We start from the raw sequence: 19,526 nt of genomic DNA on the forward strand, positions 1-19,526 counted from the left end.
CAAAGAGCCCTCCTCCAACCACCATCTTGAGGGGGAGAGAGGCCTGGCCTGGAAAGACAAAGAGCCCTCCTCCAACCACCATCTTGAGGGGGAGAGAGGCCAGGCCTGGAAGACAAAGAGCCCTCCTCCAACCACCATCTTGAGGGGGAGAGAGGCCAGGCCTGGAAGAAAAAGAGCCCTCCTCCAACCACCATCTTGAGGAGGAGAGAGGCCTTGTAATTTTTTGTATTGTATTGCAATTTTACTGTACACCGCTATGATCATTGCGGAATAGCGGTGTATAAATAAATATTATTATTATTATTATTATTATTATTATTATTATTATACACAAGCCTTTGTTTAAAATCCTCCCAATATTCCTGAGTCTGATACAGGAGCTGTCCCTGGTCCTAATCTATCCTACTTGACCCAGTTTGAGCAATTTCCCCCCCCCCCACCCCATGTGTCTGTCACCTGCCAATTTATGGAGATTATATGAATTTTATAAGATTTTCTTGGGTATGGAATAATCAAGAGATGGTTTGCCATTGCCTTTCTCTGAAATATAGCGTACAGCATTTGGTATTTATTGTCAATCCCACATTCAAGCACTAACCAGACCTGACCCTGTTGAGCTTCCAGGATCAGACAGTAGCCAGTGCCTTCTGACCCTAGATAGCCCCTCTTGAAAAGTTTACCACTGGACGTGCTTCTGTAGGTTTTTTTCATTAGCATCTTGCAGACTCATAGCTGTAGCACAGCATGGCTCATATAAAATTCTTCATCTTGCGTTAATAGGAAAGAATAAAGAGCAGGGCGAGTGAAACAGAGAGTAATATAAACAATTTGTCACACAACCAGCCAAATAAGAAGAGTAATGCTGTTTGCTACAGGTAGCAACATGAGTTTTTACTCTAAAATATAATTAAGAGGAAAGGCAACAGCTGCCTTCCTCCATATGTTCCACTTGAAAAGTTTTAATTCTCATATAAAATACTACTTCAGTTTCAACATACCAGCCTGAACACAGCAAGCTCCTCTGAAAGCTAACCAGGGCCAGTCTTGGAAGACTATCAGGGTAATGTTAAAGATGTTCAGCTAGGAAACAATGCTGCCCGAAACCCCAGAGAGCTGCCACCAGTCAGATTTTACAGTACTGGGCTAGACAGACCAACAGTTTGATTCAGTATAAGGCCAATTTTCCTAGCCTCATGAAGCTACAAAGCAGATGGCCACAACCTTTAGAGTAGTGGTTCCCAAACTTTGGTCCTCTAGATATTTTGGACTTCAGCTCCCAGAAGTCCTGACTGTTGGCCAAGCTGGCTGGGACTTCTGGGAGTTGAAGTCCAAAACATCTGGAGGACTAGAGTTTGGAAATCACTGCTCTAGAGCAAAATGAGAATCATGTGTTACCCCAGATGCTGTTTGACTGCAATCCTACATGGCTCAGCATAGCAAAGTAGTTCTGCATGTGGACCTATGCTAGGCTGAGCCATATATCACCTCCTGGAGCACCTCATGCAGCTTCCAAAGCTCCTGCATGATCCTTCTGTGCCCCATGGGGAATGGGCAGGATCAGAGAAAGGTTTGGCTATATCCCCCTTAGGCAGACACAAAATAATTACAGCAGCATTGAGATGTGCCAGGGTCCTTGAGAGGTCCTGATATTTTGCATCTGGCTACAGTGATGCTTCCCTGATTCTGCTCTCTCTCCACAAAGCTCAGAATTCAGTGTGGCCTCTCACATGGTATGCCTCACGGGGAGAGGGCAGGATCAGGGAAGCATCACTATAGCCAGATGCAAAATGTTTACATTAGCACTGAGGCCTTCAGGGGCTATAAGATAAGTCTGGAGCAGTGGGTTTGGGCACTGCAAAGGAAGGAAATACCAATGGCTGCAGCACACACACACACAAAAAGAAACATAAACATGCATAAGGGAAATATTTCCGTATGTCCCTAACAGAATGTTCTTCACAACTGGTGAGGTATCCATTCTGCTAGCATTCCTAACTGGTAATGCTGGCTAGGGTTGTAGTCTGACCACATCTAGAGGGTTGTACTTTGTCCACCCCTGTTGTACAGTAACAAGTGCAGCTGTGTGCCCCCTCCAGCTGGGAGTGGTAGTCCAACACTACTACTGGTGGTAGTGGTAAGGAATGTGCTCTAGAACTTTATCTGTGGCTGTGTAATGGTTGGCTGACCAAGATTCATCTGGCCCCAGCACTGCTGTTTTTGCCCCTTTGGTGGCACTGAAAAATGTGGCTCTTTAACATGTTATGACCATTGCATTTTTAAAAAAAGCATTTATGGTTGATGGCTAATCTTTTTCAACCTTTTGTTGTTTGTTAATTTGACTTTTTAAAAAAATGATATTGCTTCTAATAGCACTGATTCTACCTTGAATTCCTTCTCTGGGAAATAAGACAGGGCATAAGCTTTTAAAGTCTGGTTGAAAAAATAAAAAAGAGCAAAAGAAATAGTTAAAACGATTCCACACAACTTTGAGAAACAATAGGAACCCCCTCCCCCCCCCTCAAAAAAGGCAACACAAAATATCAATTTACATCTCCTGTATTTAATGACTTAAAAAATAAAATGAAGAAACACTCCACTGATATAGTTGGCCCAGAACAGTTCTTCTCAGTGTGTGTTAAGGAAAACAGAGTAACCATGATATGGGCAACAGTATACAGCCATCTCCCCAACAAAGGGACCTTAAGAAAGAAGTGGATGGAATAATGTGGTTGATACAGCACAAACAAACATGTTTTAACAGTATTTGTTGTACTCACGCTAGGTTTGTCAACTAGGAAGAGCAGAGCTAGGCTGGATCAAAGAAGAATTCACATCATAACCTTGGACACCAAGGTCAGTGGTGTTTTCCCCCCTTTTAAGTAAAAATGAATATATAAATGGATGTCATGAAGTGAAAGTGGGGATCCCAGAAACAGGTGACACTAGGCTGGTGAGATGGCAGCATTCAGTGGGGTGAATGTCTGGCTTTGGAAGCCTCACAGAGTTTGACTGTTGGCACAATGGAGAACCATAAGAGGTAGAGGCTGAAACTGTTACTTTTTGAGACTACCTCTCCCAGAATTCCACAGCCAGCAATGCCAGCTGGAATTGGACTCCCAAAGAAGTAAGCTGTCCAAGCTCTGCTTATAGGTAATATCACTCAGCCTAATGCCATCTCACAAGGTGCTTGCGAGGATGCAAATGAGATTTCATTTCCACCATCTTGATATCATGTGGGAGAAAGGCAGGGAATATGTGACAAATAAATGGAAGCATACATACAGATAAGTTTGGTAGGGCTAGTGGTTACAAGAACAGCATACTGGGGAAAAGGGTATTTCACTTTGAGACATTAGAGTGTTGAAGAGATATGACTGAAATAACATGATGTTAGATAGCACATATAGACAGTTGTGGTAGCTCCCAAAAACACTAATCGGGTTTTGTGTTTTTAAAAAAGATCTATTTTTTAAAAATCCATGAGCTGTAATGGAAAAGCAGGCTTTTTATTTCTAAAGTCAAGGTTTTAGACAGGGCTCATCATACAATATTGATTTATTTAAGCATGTTTAAGTAAGATATTCATTTGAGTAGGTTTCCCACCCAGCTTCCCAAAGAGATGGACCAGGTATCAGTAAAATATATGTAATAAGCACAGAATAGATGGGCTAAGTACAGCAGTTGCTAAACTGGTCCTGCCATCCCTAGTGCCACTGCTTGAACTGGAGATAGAGTGCTTGCCCAGGGTAAAAGATGATTTGATAAAAAGAAATCTCCTTTCCTAGTTGAGGCACACTCCACTAGAAAAATGCCATTGCTGCCCATGAATTCCAGTGGGCTGTGTACCTGGGAGGCTTTTTCCAAAGGAGGGCAACCTTCCTCTCAAGTTACATCTTCATTGATCCACCTTTTGTGCAGCTTCAGAAATCTAATTGCTCACTGATGTAACATTTTCTACTAGTTTCTGACATTATTTACTAGAACAGCCTCCCTGGACCTGTTGTCTTATTCATGTAGACTACAACTCCCAGAATCTTTCAGCTAGCTGGCCAGTTGGTCTCAGAGAACCATACTCCAACACCTAAGGAGATTGCAGAAAGCTGTTTGTAGGGTGCAATTCACCTCCCACCCTCAAACTCAAATGGCATGAGATTGAATCATTCTCGTTTTCCTCTTCCATTTCATATACAAATTAAGGAGACATAAATGGACCGTGGCGTGTATGAAATTTTGATGTGGTTTTATAGGAAAATAAATACTTCATTTTTTCATTCATTGTCATAACTCTCAAAAATTATTTTGTATCTTTATTTCAGTGTTTAGTAATGCATTACTTTTGGCCGCTGCAGTTTCCCCCCCTTTTCTGTGCACATCCATCAGGCCATGTGCACAACATCAGTCTCTCACACACTCTAATACATCTATCATTGCTGCTTAAAAACATTTTCACCTTCACTGATTCACTCATGAAATGATAAGGAACAAAGACATATTTCATTTGCCTTGTTCAGTAGCCACTGAGCTCTCTGCATTCTCTTAATAAGCTTGACATTTATGAAGAAGACATTCTTTGAGAGCACCTAAGAATTTTTTAACAGAAGAAAATGTCTTATTCTTAAAAAAATAAATCATAACCCCCTTTACTTCTTGCACTTAAGAAATACATATATGTGTGTTTATAGATACAAGTATAGATGTATTACCACCCCCACATTTCAGTTTGCAGTTGTTGATATATCTCTCTATCTCTGTTTATTCTTTTATATTTCTCTTAAAATTGTCATTGGAAATCAGAAGCGTGTTTTGCCTGAATGATATTCATATGATGCAAGGTGGCAGTTAAAAGACTAAATCCTTCTATTAAACAAGCCACTGGCCCTTTAAAAAATGTTGTGAAAGAAATAAGAAGGTAGTTGCAGTATAGACAATGAGAACTGGACACATTAGTTGAGCTGGAAAGAGATGGCCAGTGCTTTCCTTAGAGGAGGAGGAGGCGATTTTCACCCTAAATCGTAAAGGAAACTGGTGTTTGCTTTGTTTATTCTATGAGATGCCCATGCACCAAAGTAACTGATGCAGAGCATAATCCATAAGGTCATACTATGCTTTAAAAGAAATAAGGAAGTCATGATATATTTCTTGAGGCCTGTATTTTACATCAGCTGCTTAGTTAAGTCCATTAAGAGCCCAATCGCATGGGGAAAAAAAAGCTGAAATAAAGAGGGAGACTAGTGGCTCTTCCATGTCTCTGCACATACTGTTATAGCACTTCTGTTCTCTTTCTGAGTGAGAAAGTAGTCAAAGTGTGCCTTTTGTCATGCTAGAAAAATCAGTTCGGCAAAAGGCGCAATTTTATGACAGTCTATCTTGGAAGGAAGAATGCAAGTGCTTCAACAGCATGCGGAGAGGCACGGAGCAGGCCGTTATTGTCATGTTTTGTTTTGGCTCCCCCCCCCCCCCCCATGCAATAAGGCTGTAAGTATAGTATATGTGAATATAGAATGATCACTACCTAGTCACAATTGTGACACTGTTGCCACAATTCTAGTTCCCCCTCCCACTACTTTATTGGGCATCAGCTCCACGGGAGAAGGAAGTCAATTCTGCTGGTGAGAGAAGCATAGGTGAATGACAGTTCTGTTAGGTTTAGAGTGGTTGGGCCAAAAGAGGGTATTTAGCTAAGTATGTGAAAGTAGCTGGTGTAGAATACAGGCCTTCATTTATATCCCACCCTCTTGCCAAAAGTGGAGGTCAAGGTAGGCACAAAAACCAACAAATGGCCAGATGTGCATTTACTAAATTGCATTTCAGATGCTCTAATATGCGAGTTTACTTGCAGTGGAGGGATAATGGTGACAACAGTGGCTCTCACCTCCAGACCATAAATCCTTCCAGTGGCTGGACCTCCACGTTGACAACTCACATCCACCCCACTAGGACTTCCATTTAGCTGTGTTATATGTGTGAGTGTCCTCTCCTCTCCTCCAGATGTAAGGATACTGGAAGGACCAGCTTTGTTCAAAACTATTTGCAGATCGTTGTTTTTGTCTACAATGGGACTTGTAGTGAATTTTAAGTATATTTTATCAGAACAAGCTAAAATAAAAAACAGGGTTTGTGGTGGGCTTTGTTAAACAATGTATATGTTAAAACTTACATAGTTTGTCCTAGTGTAGATGTAACAATAAAATGCAGTTAGATGAAAACAGCAGTGGGTTTTTATAATATCTTGCTCATGGCCACACCAAAGAAGGAAACTGCAAGGGCTTTAATGCCTGAGTGCTCAAGGCCCACTCACATTGCCATAAGTTAGTGTTAAATCTGAATGCATCTTTTGCAAGCAGCCTTTTATTAACCAGTTGTTAAATAGCCACTGAATCATCATCCATGAGCCCTTTTGACTCTGCTAGGGCAGAGGGATCCCAGAATTTCTCCCCCCCCCCTTCCCTAATGCCTTTAAGAACAAAGTTAACCCATGAAGGAAATGCCTGGAAGACTTCGAGTGGCACCCTTAACACTTCGAAGCTTTGTCTTATGCACACACAAAAAAGTTTTTTAAAAAGTGAGAACAATAAATTATTTATATAAATTCATTTCTGCTTTAAAAAAATCAACAGTTATCTTTCTTTTTTTAATGTCAATGGCACAAACAGCCTATCCAAGAAAAGAAAGAGAGAAAGAAAGAAACTTGTGCTGGTTTTCCTTTGCTCCTCCTTTCCACACTGCAGGCTGTTCTTTCCATTGAATTTATTTACTGTTTATAAAGGGATATGGATATATATATATATATATATATATATATATATATATATATATATAAATTTCCACAGTACCAAAAGCTTTATATTAATTACACAAAGAGAATTGCCATATTCAAAATATACAAGTTATATACGATATTGATAGAGGTCTTTCTTTTTCTTTTTGGTAGCCCAGGCAGGTGAATGGATTGCTACATGCTCCAGCCTTCAACAGTATTTTTCCTGAATATGTGAACATGTGTGTATGTGTAAGTGTGCTGTGTTTGCATTTCAAATACAACAGTCTAGCAAAGTAACCCTAAAATAAAGTGAGAAGAGTGAATCTTTTGATAGACATTGTTTATGCAATGTAAAAAAAGAAACAGCAGTGTAGAGCCTCTTTGATTCCAGCACCAACACTGGCATGAGGTTTGGATGCATTGGCAATTTTTAAGCCCCTTGCTTAAAAAAAAAAAAGGGGGGAGGGAGGAAACCAATCAAGTCAGATTCACCATCCCAAAATTTAAACAAAGAAAAAAAAATCCAAATCATCACTCAAATTACTTATAAGAATTCCCTTTGAATACATGGCATTTTACATGGTAGAGGAGGGAACAAGGTGGAGATCAGCAGCACTTGGGTACTTGGGAAGCAGCTGACATTTCTGATCTGACTGGGATCATTTGGCTGGGTTGGTGGCTTAAGTTTAAATGTTTGTTTTTGTTTTCCTTTTATTATTACAGTTTTGCCCTTCTTAAAGCCCATTTGTCCTTCAGTCTGGGCAGTTGTGGAATCTTGATTGACAGCTGTCAGTTCTGGTTTGACAGCACTTTGAGGACTGGTGTCCAATGAGGTAACAAAGGAGGGGAAAGCCCTCCCTTCCAGCTTGATCACCTCTCCGGGGCTTAGAACCCTTTGATGTAGCAATAGGCCTCCAGGGTGGCGAACAAAATGTACAGGAGCCACAAGCTCACAAAGAGCAAAGTTGTGGCAAGTCTGCACCCTTTGGGGCCTCCAAGTTCCCCTCCAAGATGCGGCCGTCTTCGGTACAGGAGGACACTGATGCAGACAAAAGCAAAAATGGTGAAGAGTGTTACGGAGAAGGCAAGGGCACCTGCTGACACACGGAACTCCTGTCCCTGGTAAGCCCAGTAGATGGCGGCCACTGACCATGCCAGTCCAATGCCCAAGAAGACGTTGACTGCGTTGCTGCCTGTGACATTGCCGATAGAAGCATCTGCATATACGTCTTGGACGGCGGCTGCTTTGCTTGCAAAAGTGTCTGAATGAGAGAGAGAGAGAAAAGAAACTAGTGCATAGGAAACCAGAAGCATGGCTCTTCAAAAGCAAGAGACTATTGCACTGTTTACTTCAGGGCAGAGGTGAGGAACCTTTGGATTTCTGGATGTTTTTGGAGATCAACTCCCAAAAAGCCCCAGGGAACACATGGCTAATATTAAGGGCTTATGGAAGTCATAGTCCAAAATGACTGGTGGTCTGCTTTAGAACAAGATATATAATTGGGAATTGGAAGACTGGAATTGGACAGCTACCTGCTGGAAATACTCTAGTTGGAGATTTTGCAGTGAGCAGAGGGTTGAACTCAATGGCCCATGGGGCCCCTTACTTCTCTGAGTCTAAGATGGAAACACTGGTGTGTCTGTCTGTCTGTGTAGTGGAATGGACCAGAACCTAGATCTATATTCTCACTAAGATGGTGAACCTGCCTCTGAGCAATAGCACTTCAGCTTGCTCATGTGACAGTGGGGTTTATTTCTTAAGTTAGTCATGTGAACTGCCACTCGCAATATGAAGTGGTACAGCCAGCACAGAGGTTGATCCCCTGAGTGAAGCCAAGACTCAGACACAAGGGCTGATTCACATTATCCAGTAGATTAAGTCACTTCTATGTGATCAACTCACCTCTCAGCTTGCTTCCCATGATTGGGCTCTGTTATCCCATGGTAACAAACTTTTAACTATCACAGTAATTTCAAACAGCCTTGCCATCATGTAAGATTTTTTTACATCATGTGATCAACTTTATCAATATTGTATATAATTTTGCTATCAAGACATTTTGCTGCTTGAGGCCAAGAACAAGACAGATTCTCCTTTCTCCTCAAAGGCACAAAAGCCTAGTAGATGGAAAACTGATTTTTTCTTCAATAGTGAAACTATAACAGAATCCACTCAAGCATCTGAAGGCAACAAGCAGGCTTAGTGAGCAGACAGTAGGCCATGCAGCACACAACTCTCTCATCCAACACTTTGCAACAGCCACAGCTTCCTTGCTGGCATCGAGAGAAATCTGTCCATACTGGGCAACCTATTTCTCAAGGGCTTGGCTTCTGAGTGGGTTCTTGAAACCAGGGTGTTCTAGGAGGATGGTCTTAGGAAATTGTCTATCCTGTGGCACAGAAGATTTTCCAAGCAAGCTTTCTCAGAAATCCCTGGCTTTGAGGAACAACCTAGAAAGTCAGGCACTGGAGAAATTAACTACCTAGTGCCACCAGTGTTCTCCTCTTGATGTCAGTGGAAACAGTTTTGTTTGCCTTCCCTTGTCAGAACTGTGTAACCATGCAAAAAGTGTACTACACTAGTGTAAATGGTACATTAGTGTAGAGCACCAAGAGACATCTGGCACATATCTTTACCAAGGTAGCAATAGCAGCTTCATTTATATACTGCTTCATATTGCCTAAGCAGTCTCTAAGCAATTTACAAGTGTAAACTAATTGCCCCCAACAAACTGGGTACTCATTTTAGTGACCTCGGAAGGATGCAAGCCTGAGGTAGTCAAAAGTAACAAACCAAGACAACAAACTCCCTGTTCTTTGTCAATGAATGTTTCCACATTTGGCAAGGAATACTTTACTGCTGTTAAGAATAAAATAGTTTCACTGCAATATGGTTTGGCTGTGCAGGTTTGAGAAAGTAAGAAAATAAAACCTAATGTCTATATAAACTGACAGATGTGGTCAACTGTTATTTTGAGGCTGCAGTTTCCATGCAGTTAGCTCAGTTCCAAGGCCTTTGACTTTATTTTCTTCCAAGAAACCCTCACAGCAACCAGAAAACCATTAACAACTCCGGTGTATTTTAAAAATGTGCAGTTGTTACTTACTGAAAGGGAAGACTGACTTCAGACACAAACCTCTAAAATTCATAAATTTCCATTTCTGTCTTATAACACAAATACATATTTGTAAGCCTTTGAATATGATGTATGTCAAAGATGTCTGTGTGGGGCAGAATATTTATTGGAAATGTTACCTTTTAGCTCTACAGCTCCCAGTATCCACTGCTTATTTTGCAGCTTGGCAGATTCTGGAAGCTGTAGTCCAAAGGGTAGCATTTCTAGGCTCTGGGAATCTGCACGAGTAAGCCAACCATTTTCTGAGAAGACCCCTCACCTGGAACTGAAGTACCAAAGGCCACAAAGATAACAGCAGTCACTGAATCCTTGAGACCAATAGTGCAGCCAAAATGGGAAGCCAAATCTCCAATGACAGCGGTGAGCATGCCGATGATCAGGATGGAGACAACAAAACAAGCCCAGCCATTGCAGTACTCAGTGGGTGGGACGCAGGCAAAGAGCACCTTCCAGAAGACAGTGAGGAAATGCATGACATAGTCAAAGCAGGAGGGCAGGCGCTCCTCACCAGATTCATCCTCATCTTCCTCACCTGCTGCAGGAAACAAAAACAAAAGATATCCCAATTCAGTGACTTTGGAAAACTCAAGATCTCAGCTCAAAATCCCAAGGCATTTGGTGGTTCATGGGTATGGACAGCATTAGATTACCAATTCGCAGGATGCTCAAGTAGATAATGCTTAGTTCTTGCATCTGAAAGGGAAAATACTGATGTTTTTGGACAGAGTCTGAAGCTAAACATGCAGTGATAATGAACATTCATATATCACAGATATTTGCATCAGTTCAAACAGGGATCAACAAGGAGAATGCTGGCTGTAGCCTTCTAGGAAGGAATGAGCTGTCAGGGCCCTGCTCTTGGTGACAGCTGCTAACAATCTGGAGGGATATGTCACTCCAATACCTATTATCTGATGCCCAAAGGACAAGGGAAAATCAATGATTCACCTCTTAGTGCTCCTGCTGCTGAAAAATGAACACTGGACAAATAGGCCACAAAGATATATTTTCCAGTCTTTGGGTTAATGTTTCTCATCCCCACCCCTATTCATCTGCTGGCCTAGTGGCATCTATTACTCTTCTGCTTCAAAAGCTCTTGGACAAAAAGAGGCATTTAAATGTGTCCAGCATCACAGGGAGCTTCTTGCACAACGTTATCGTTTGTGAATTCTGGAGACACATCGGGGCTTAGTGTCATTATATTGTCATGCCTAAACTAGAATTTCTGCTACCCTTGCAATGTGTTTCTTGATTATTGGGAAAACCTGATGAGGAAAGTGTTGGACTGATGAGATTCACTGCAGTACTGTCTTGTGCAAATTTTGCAAGTGGTACCTAGAATCATAGAATCATAGAGCTGGAAGAGACTGCAACGGCCATCCAGTCCAACCCCCTGCCATGCAGGAAATCCAGATCAAAGCATCCCCGACAGATGGCCATCCAGCCTCCATTTGAAGACCTCCAAGGAGGGAGACTCCACTACACTCCGAGGAAGTGTGTTCCACTGTCGAACAGCCCTTACTGTCAGGAAGTTCCTCCTAATGTTGAGGCAGAATCTCTTTTCCTGCAGTTTGCATCCATTGCTCTGGGTCCTTGTCCCTGGAGCAGCAGAAAACAAGCTTGCTCCCTCCTCAATATGACATCTCTTCAAATATTTAAACAGGGCTATTATATCACCTCTTAACCTTCTTTTCTCCAGGCTAAACATCCCCAGCTCCCTAAGGCGTTCCTCATAGGGCATGGTTTCCAGACCCTTCACCATTTTAGTCGCCCTCCTTTGGACATGCTCCAGTTTCTCAATGTCCTTTTTGAATTGTGGTGCCCAGAACTGGACACAATATTCTAGGTGGGGCCTGACCAGAGCAGAATACAGTGGCACTATTACTTCTCTTGATCTAGACACTATACTTCTATTGATGCAGCCTAAAATCGCATTGGCCTTGTTAGCTGCCGCATTGCACCCCTAACCCTAACCCCCTCCCTCCATTTTTATTGCAGAAAATATCATTTTTTCTACAGGAAACATGATTTGCTGCACAGAAATATTATGCAGAAATACTGTTGTCTTTGTAGAAAATGCTGTTTCCAAAAGAGAAAAACACTGCTTTCCCTACAGAAATGCACCCCCCCCCAAAAAAAAAGAACTGGCAAAAAAAAACCCTTCCATGCATGCAAATTTTGTGCAGAGTATATCCCCAGCTACAGCATTTTCTGTACAGAAAGCAGCACAGAAAATGCTGTAGCTGGACAAAAAACCCAAATATGAAATTGGTGCAGATTAAGTCACAAACTGCAGATGGTCTTTGAAAACTCTGCAATTTTTGAAATCTTCCTTGCAGTTGGGAGAAAATTGCTAACTATTATTTCTTCCTTTGGGAACAAAACTAGCAAAGAATGTCATATGTACTAGACAGCATATATCCAAGCCATATCCTGGAATTTTCTGGTACAGCCCTTTCTAAAGTGTCACCCTCTACCAGATATGTTGGAATCAGTGGCATCACTAGGGCATGTGGAGTGTGTGGACCACACTGGGTGACACCCTAGAGGGGAGTGGTACATGCTTGCCACACAGGACTCAGAAAGCAGTCCTCACCCCCACTGAGATCCCATGTTGCTGTTGAGGACTCAGAAGCCAGACCCCACCTCCACTGCGGTCTTCTGAATCTTGAGGGAGTGGCGGCTGCCTTCTGAAAGGGACAAGTTTGCCCCCACCTCACCATACTGCATTGTTCTACTCATGGGTAGAATGGCATCTTGGCAGAGAGTTGGAGGTGTGTCCTTTTAGTCCTGAACCTGGAATCCCCAGCTCCCACATTGGGTGACACCCCAAGCAGGGATACTACAGGTTAGAATCTAAACCTAGGAACTGGGGATGATTGGCACTGTAGTTCAACATGTCTGGAGGGTGCCAACTTGTGGAAGGCTGGCATAGTGTTCTCACACTAAGTCTTGTCTCCAACCATGTGTATGCTTCTGCCCCCTTCTTTTCCAGGCCTTGTCTTCTAGTCTAATAAGTGGTGGTTATAAAAGGTACTTTTGGAGCCCAAAGAAGTAACATTTCTAAGCTCCACTGATCACCTATGCCCTTTGTCCAACTTCTTTGTTACCTAGACCAGTGACAACTTCCATGTCCTATGAATGTTAACCAAGTGAATTCCTTCTTGATGCTAGTCTTTCATCCTTGCAGCACTCCAGAGCTACCTTGCCCTTGTCTAAGAATGACCATCCACTCAAAAAAATGGTGCATGAAGACCTGAACTTGTCACACATTAGTTCCTGACAACCAGAACATTCAGATATAGATGACTTTTAGAAATACAGTAAAGATGAATAGTGCATATTGAGTAATGTTACATAACTAGAATAAGTAAATACTCTATTTTCAAAGCTGCCCATAGAATAAGTCTCTTCTACTCAGAAGTCTTCATTAGTACTGAAGAAATGAATTCCTTAGTCAGCTCCCCCTTAGCTTATCAGTTTCTGTGGGAAGCGACATTACTAGGTGAAATGGTTTAAGACAGCACAGAGGTTTCCCACATCCTGCCATGGTAGCAGGATATTTGAAAAAGGGTACTGTCTCTTAATGTCCTTAGCTTTGTTGTCCTATGAGTACCCAGAGGACACAGTCTTATTTTTTTTACCATAGCAACAGAGACAGCATCATGAACATACTAAAAACCAGGCCGGCGTTCTTTACTTAAAATTCTCAGCAGGGAGCAGGTGATAATTTGAAAATGAAGGGTATTAAAAGGAATTCACTTTCTTACACAGCATGGTAGTTGGATGTTGGGCTTCTCACCACCCAAGACCAGGATAAAAGATTACACACTACGGCCGAGATCCCACATTGTGGCATTGCTCTGTCTGCATAGTTCCGTATACTTCTTCCTCCCCAAGAAACTATCAAGCCTTAGGATGGGCTGCTGCTATTGTTTATCTACAGGGAGGAAAAGGAGGCAACTCAGATCATGAAGTAGCAGTTGGATTCAGCTTTTTTTGGGGGGGGGGTAGAAATGAGGGTACATCCATGTATGGAGTGCACCCTTGGTTTACTTTCCCTAGGAGCCCAGACCACCTGTATCTTCAGGATCTGAATTGCCCTCTCCCATTCCCACCAGTAAGAAGATGCAGCAGAAGCCTCCCAGGGCTTGTCAGCTGTTGGGGGTGAAGGTTTTGTGATAGTGCTCAAGGACAATAGAATCCAAAAGAGATTTTGGATGAATCCATTCATAAAGGGATATGAATGCATGTAAGATATAGTTATACATGTGCATGTCAGTAACAGGACTCCAGCTTTAATGCATAATTTATCTGGGTTTGTTATGCTGAAAGTAACAGAAGGAAATGGTGGGTTTTGGCTGTGTGGACAAAGGGTTTCTCTATTGCTGGGCTACTAGGTGCCACCCATGGAAGACAGGTTTCAGCGTAGTTCCAACAATGGTAAAATGTTCAATGATTAATCCTTCAGAGTTGCACAAGATTAAATTGCAACCATTAATTCCTATGGGAGAAAGCCCCAGAGGTATTCAGCTTGTTGAACATGACAGTACTGTACTAAGCATTTGCCTTTCTGTGGAATGGGTGTTTTGTGATGGCCCATAGCTTAGCATGGCAGCCATTCTGTAACAGCATTTCTGATGTTTCCTCAAAATTGTACATGTATGCAGCAGCCTTCTTCCCCCAATACTAGAGAGTGTAACCATACCCCCGGTCCTTTTTATGCATCAAGTTATATAATGAAACAGAAATACTAGTGACATCTTTATAGACTGTTTTTCAACTGAAACTGACTTAGCCATGCACAGTATGCTAGGTACTGAAAATTATTAGGAAATAATTTTTTATTGTGGACAAAATCTTCACATCCAAGTTTTGTAGATGTGGTGGATTTTAAACAAAATGTTGAGAAGAATCTGTTCAGATTATAATTATTTATCCATTCAGCTCTTTAAAAGAATTGATTAAGAATCTGCATCTGAACAAAAAGCTTCCTATGTTATTGCTAAGAAAGAAAAAATTAAATGGGAAAGTAACAGAGAGGTGATGGAAGGATAAACAGGCAGATCAGAACTTGGGAAAGTTACTTTTTTGGATTATAGCTCCAATACCCAAGCTAGCATAGCCATCACAAACATAACTTTTCCAAGCTGAAACGAGTCTATCTGAAAACAAAGTTCATCGACTTCAATGGTACCTACTTCCAAGGATGTACGCTTTGGGCTGCAGCCAAGGAGTATGCCCTAAAGCAATATTCATCTGGGAAGGAAACAGAATGGTGAAGGAGTAGGTGCCAAAATGCAAACTGCCCCAAGTAAAGTGGTATCACTCCAGCCTTCTATTATTGCTAGTATGTCTGTAGGTATCAAAAAGGATTGAAGCTAAGAAGTGAGAATGTCTGCACAAATGATCCCATAGCACATTTGCTCCTCTTGATGTTTAATGTTCACTGGTCACCATCAAGCTCACAAATAACTCCAGGAGAAACAAGCCATGGTTGCTCCTATATGTAGGCCTATTGGAAACTTTTTCTTCATGGTGAATGTGAGGTACAGTGAAGGTAAGATATATCACAAAGCATCCTGCAACAGCTTTGAAAGGAAATGAGCTGTTTCCTTCCCCCACCCCCCAACTTGCTATCTCCTTTGTATCTTATTTGTACAAAACTCATAGGGATTTAAAAAGACTGCATTAAAATCCCAGTCACAAAGGCAAATGAATTTAAGCACTGCTAAAAGTTGGGAACTGAAGCAAAGATTTCCAAGGTATGCCTGGAAATGAGGTGCCAAATCCATATGAAGTCTAAAGAAATTAAATTTTCTTATTTAATTTAGAGGTGTTAATTCATTCTAGTCAATTTATTAGATTAATCAAAAAGAACCAGTATAGTACGCCAATAGCTACACTGAGTTTTGGTAATGTGCAGTTTTATTAAAATGAAACACATTTGTTGTTTAAAGTCCAGATAATTAGTCAACTAACAATCAGTTAACAGCTGATTAACCAATAAATCCTCATTCAACATCCAAAGTGCAGATGAAAAAGCAAAATACAAGTCAAACAAAGTTAATATAAAAACTCAGGGACAGTGCATGCATCCATATTCCTGGGGTAATGAATCCACTCTGGGTCTTAGTCTAAATTTTCAGTCTAAATTTTAAGGAGCTATCCAAAATACACTTATTTTGTACTTATTGCACTAATTTGAGGATACTGTTCATTAGCTTGATAACTCCTTTCTCCTTTAATGTTTGGACTATAACACAGTAGATTCACAGCCCCATTGACAAGAATGCCACCAACTGCTACTACTCTGAGCACCAGGAGAGCATAGTAAGACCTCATTCAAGCCACAATGACTATAAATGGTTCCCTCTTTCTCTCCATCATAACTACTTCAGCTGAGTTACAGGCTTCACCTGCAACCTCTCTTACCTGCGCTGACTGTAATGGCTTCCATGAACTGGTCCCGCCATGTATGTGTTCCTACAACCAAAGCCAGGTTTGTCTTCTTGATGAGCTTGTCCACAGTACTCTGTCAATGACAGGAAGATAAATAAAGCATGTTTAGTTATATGTATTTTAAAATATATTTTTAGCCTTTTGCTTGACAAGGGAGATGATAAACTGATACTAAAAAAAATTAAAAAGATTTTTTTAAAAAATAGCTATCATGTTAAAATGCCAGTACAGTTGTCCCCCCAACACTTGAAATGTGCACACTTGGAAATCTGTGGAGGGGTGACTGCTATTTAGCTGAATGGGGTGCACACCCATGGGGTGCACCCCACATTCACGCACCCATTCAAGCCTATGGGGCTTGAATATGTGTGAGATTTCGGGGTGGGTCTGAAATGGATCACCTGTGAGTTCAAAGGGGCGACTGTAATTTAAAACAATATAAATCCATATTAAAAATGTAATAATAACTATAAATACGCAGACACCTGGACAATTTCAACAGAAAAGAGGAATCCCTTAAAGTAAACAAGGTTTGGCTACCAGTCCTGAAAGACAGCAAGATAAAGACAAATGCAAATGAGAAATCTCCCAGGGTCAGGGGTTTCCCAGCAGACAATGAGCACTAATCAAGCAGACATTAGTCCTCTTGTGAAGACCCTCACACTCTGAGGACTGCCGTTAGCAACCAACAATACACATGAAAATCACTCCTGCCTTTCCAGATCACACAATATATATAGCCAAGTCCTTTCCAGGCAAACATTCTCTGAAGATGCCAGCCACAGATGCTGGCAAAACGTCAGGAAGAAACTCTGCTAGAACATGGCCACATAGCCTGAAAAACCCACAAAAAACCTTCCCCCATAGCTCTTAAGAGTTGGGCAGGCTCATACAGGGAGATCATTTTAAAAAGAGAGTCTGCATCCAAGCAATATAGCTCTTTATAGGTCATAACTAGCACTTTGACTTGCTCCCAGAAATGAACACATAAACAGCCTCTGTGAGAGCCAGTGTGATATATTGGAGACTAGCTGGTAATTCTAAGAACTATACAGCTTTCCCTCATATCCACAGATGCAGCACCCATTGATTCAAGCATTGATGGCTTGATAACTTTGATTTTTCCATTTTATATAAGGGACACTATTTTACTATCTCATTATTTATAACGAGACTTAAGTATCCATGGATTTTGGTACCCATGTGGAGTCTTGGAATCAAACCCAACAGATACCAAGAACCCACTGTAACACATTTATTCACAGTCTATGTCTCCAACCTTTCCTCAGATTTCTTTCCTCCCCATCTTTCTTCCACAGTCTCTCTTCCCCTACTCACTGTAGACTCCTCTTGTCTGTACTACTTTGGCTTCCTTTTCTTTTAAACCACTGCTCTTTCCTCTCTTTTTGTTCATGTATTGCTCCCCAAAAGTCTTGGTACACTTGGTACCTTCTTGGAATTCAGCACTCACCTTGAATTCATAGGACTCTTCAATAATGACCTCCAGTTTGGGATGCTCGCCCAGTATTGGCTTCCCCATTTCCGCAATGCGCTTGGCTTCTTCCTCTTCCATTGTCAGCTTCCTTTCTGTCACTTCTGTGGAAAAAAGTGTCAACATGCAAAGAATGTCCACCACATTTCTAGCACTGGGCAGAGGACACTGGACAGAAGAGCTGTGTTGGCCAGAGAGGGGTTGCACATTTCTAGCTTCCCTTACAAGCTCAACGTAACAAATCACAGGAAGGTAATGGTAGGAGAAATGACTTTAAACTTAGGGTGCTTCTTTTGGAAGACGCTGGGGATGGGAATGAGAAATGGATACTGTTTGCCTAAGTAGCGAGCAGAACATGGAGATGGACTCAGCCAAATTTTTTTCCTTTTCAATATCCCTTGTTTAAAAGTGAAGTGAAACCAAATGAAAAAGGGGTTGTCGACTGGGTAAGTTCTCCCTGCTTCAGGCAAATGTCAATGACATTGCTTACTGAAAATGTTGGGACTGGTTGTTATGGTTATTCTTTATCATGTTAATAGAGTAATTGGATAAATTATTTCTTAAGCCTACTATCCAGGAGTTTCTCCATATTTAATGTACTGTAATAACAGGTTTAAGCATATTTGTGTAACTTCAGTACAGATTTTCTTTGGAAGCAACTTTGAAGATTTGTTAGCTAATGACTAAATGACTAATGCCTAGGTAATTGTACAAGCTTCATTTCTTGAGTTCTTGGGTTGTGATGAAATCATTGTATTGTGTATGCGTTTCTGTCCCATGTCTTGCTTCAAGTCATAGGTTCCCAGTGGCAAAGAAGTATCCAGTGAGGCAATGCACAACATGGGGCAAATGAACTTACATGCTACAAGGAAGAGGAAGATATCATGACACAGGAAAACTGTCTACATGAGTAGACCCATGTTGCATGTAATGCATAGCCCTATGTTCAGAGCAATGTTCTTTGTGAACTAATGGCATATGATTTAATAACATAAAGTTATCTTATTATATGAGCATAATGCTATTTTTGTTTGTACATGGCAATATTTTATAGAAAATGGATCAAGATTTCAGTAACCAAATACAAGAAGTCAGTATAAAGTGAACTGATTGAGGAATAAAAATTATTGTCTTCCTAGGGCACTCAGTGCTGCCAACTCAGCTTGGAGACAGATTAATGCATCTGTTATTTCATTCTCTGTTCAACAGAAATTCCTTTTTATGAAAATTGAAATGCTCATATGGATTTGCTGTGTTTGCAGGGAAGAAGAGATTTTCTTCACTGATTAGGCAATGGCACTTGGCAGTCTGACTCAGAAATGAACACACACACACACACACACACACACACACACACACACACACACACCAGCTTGCTCAATGAAGTGTGTGCATTATTGCATATACATATATTTTATTTTATTCATACTGGGGCTACATTACCAAATGTGAAGGGTTCTTACACTGGATAAGTTTAGGAAAAATAAGTTGTTATATTTTCATCTTCATATCACTGACAGGGCAGGCGGATAGGAAGTCTTGCTCAAGGTAAAGCTGCAGAAAGCCTTCTCTTCAGGGCAGGAAGGGTTAACAAGTCAGGAGGCATGGATGCTTCACAGGCATCAGCACCATGTAAAGAAGCTCATAAATTACTCCATTGGATCTCCAATCAGAT

The 19,526-nt window shown here is 41.2% G+C and overlaps 1 protein-coding gene across 9 annotated transcripts in view; it reads right to left on the reverse strand.

Annotated features, from left to right (window-relative positions):
- Positions 1-2,550: 2,550 nt before the first annotated feature.
- The window catches only part of LOC149314712 (sodium/calcium exchanger 3), a 273,963-nt gene continuing 256,987 nt past the window's right edge, over positions 2,551-19,526 (reverse strand). For 6 of the 9 annotated variants that reach the window (XM_089521776.1, XM_089521772.1, XM_089521775.1 and 3 more), the window contains 4 exons: positions 17,831-17,955; positions 16,333-16,432; positions 10,157-10,432; positions 2,551-8,022 (listed from right to left, as the gene is read on the reverse strand). In XM_089521776.1, the coding sequence (XP_089377902.1) occupies positions 7,646-8,022; positions 10,157-10,432; positions 16,333-16,432; positions 17,831-17,955 (878 nt within the window). In that variant the 3' untranslated portion in view covers positions 2,551-7,645. The remainder of the gene's footprint in view (positions 8,023-10,156; positions 10,433-16,332; positions 16,433-17,830; positions 17,956-19,526) is intronic. The other 3 variants (XM_089521774.1, XM_089521773.1, XM_089521778.1) reach the window with 2 other exon arrangements.

The sequence above is a fragment of the Sceloporus occidentalis genome, unplaced genomic scaffold (assembly GCF_023333645.1).
Source record: "Sceloporus occidentalis isolate IW3139 unplaced genomic scaffold, rSceOcc1.0.p SCAF_4, whole genome shotgun sequence".
Taxonomy (NCBI): domain Eukaryota; kingdom Metazoa; phylum Chordata; class Lepidosauria; order Squamata; family Phrynosomatidae; genus Sceloporus; species Sceloporus occidentalis.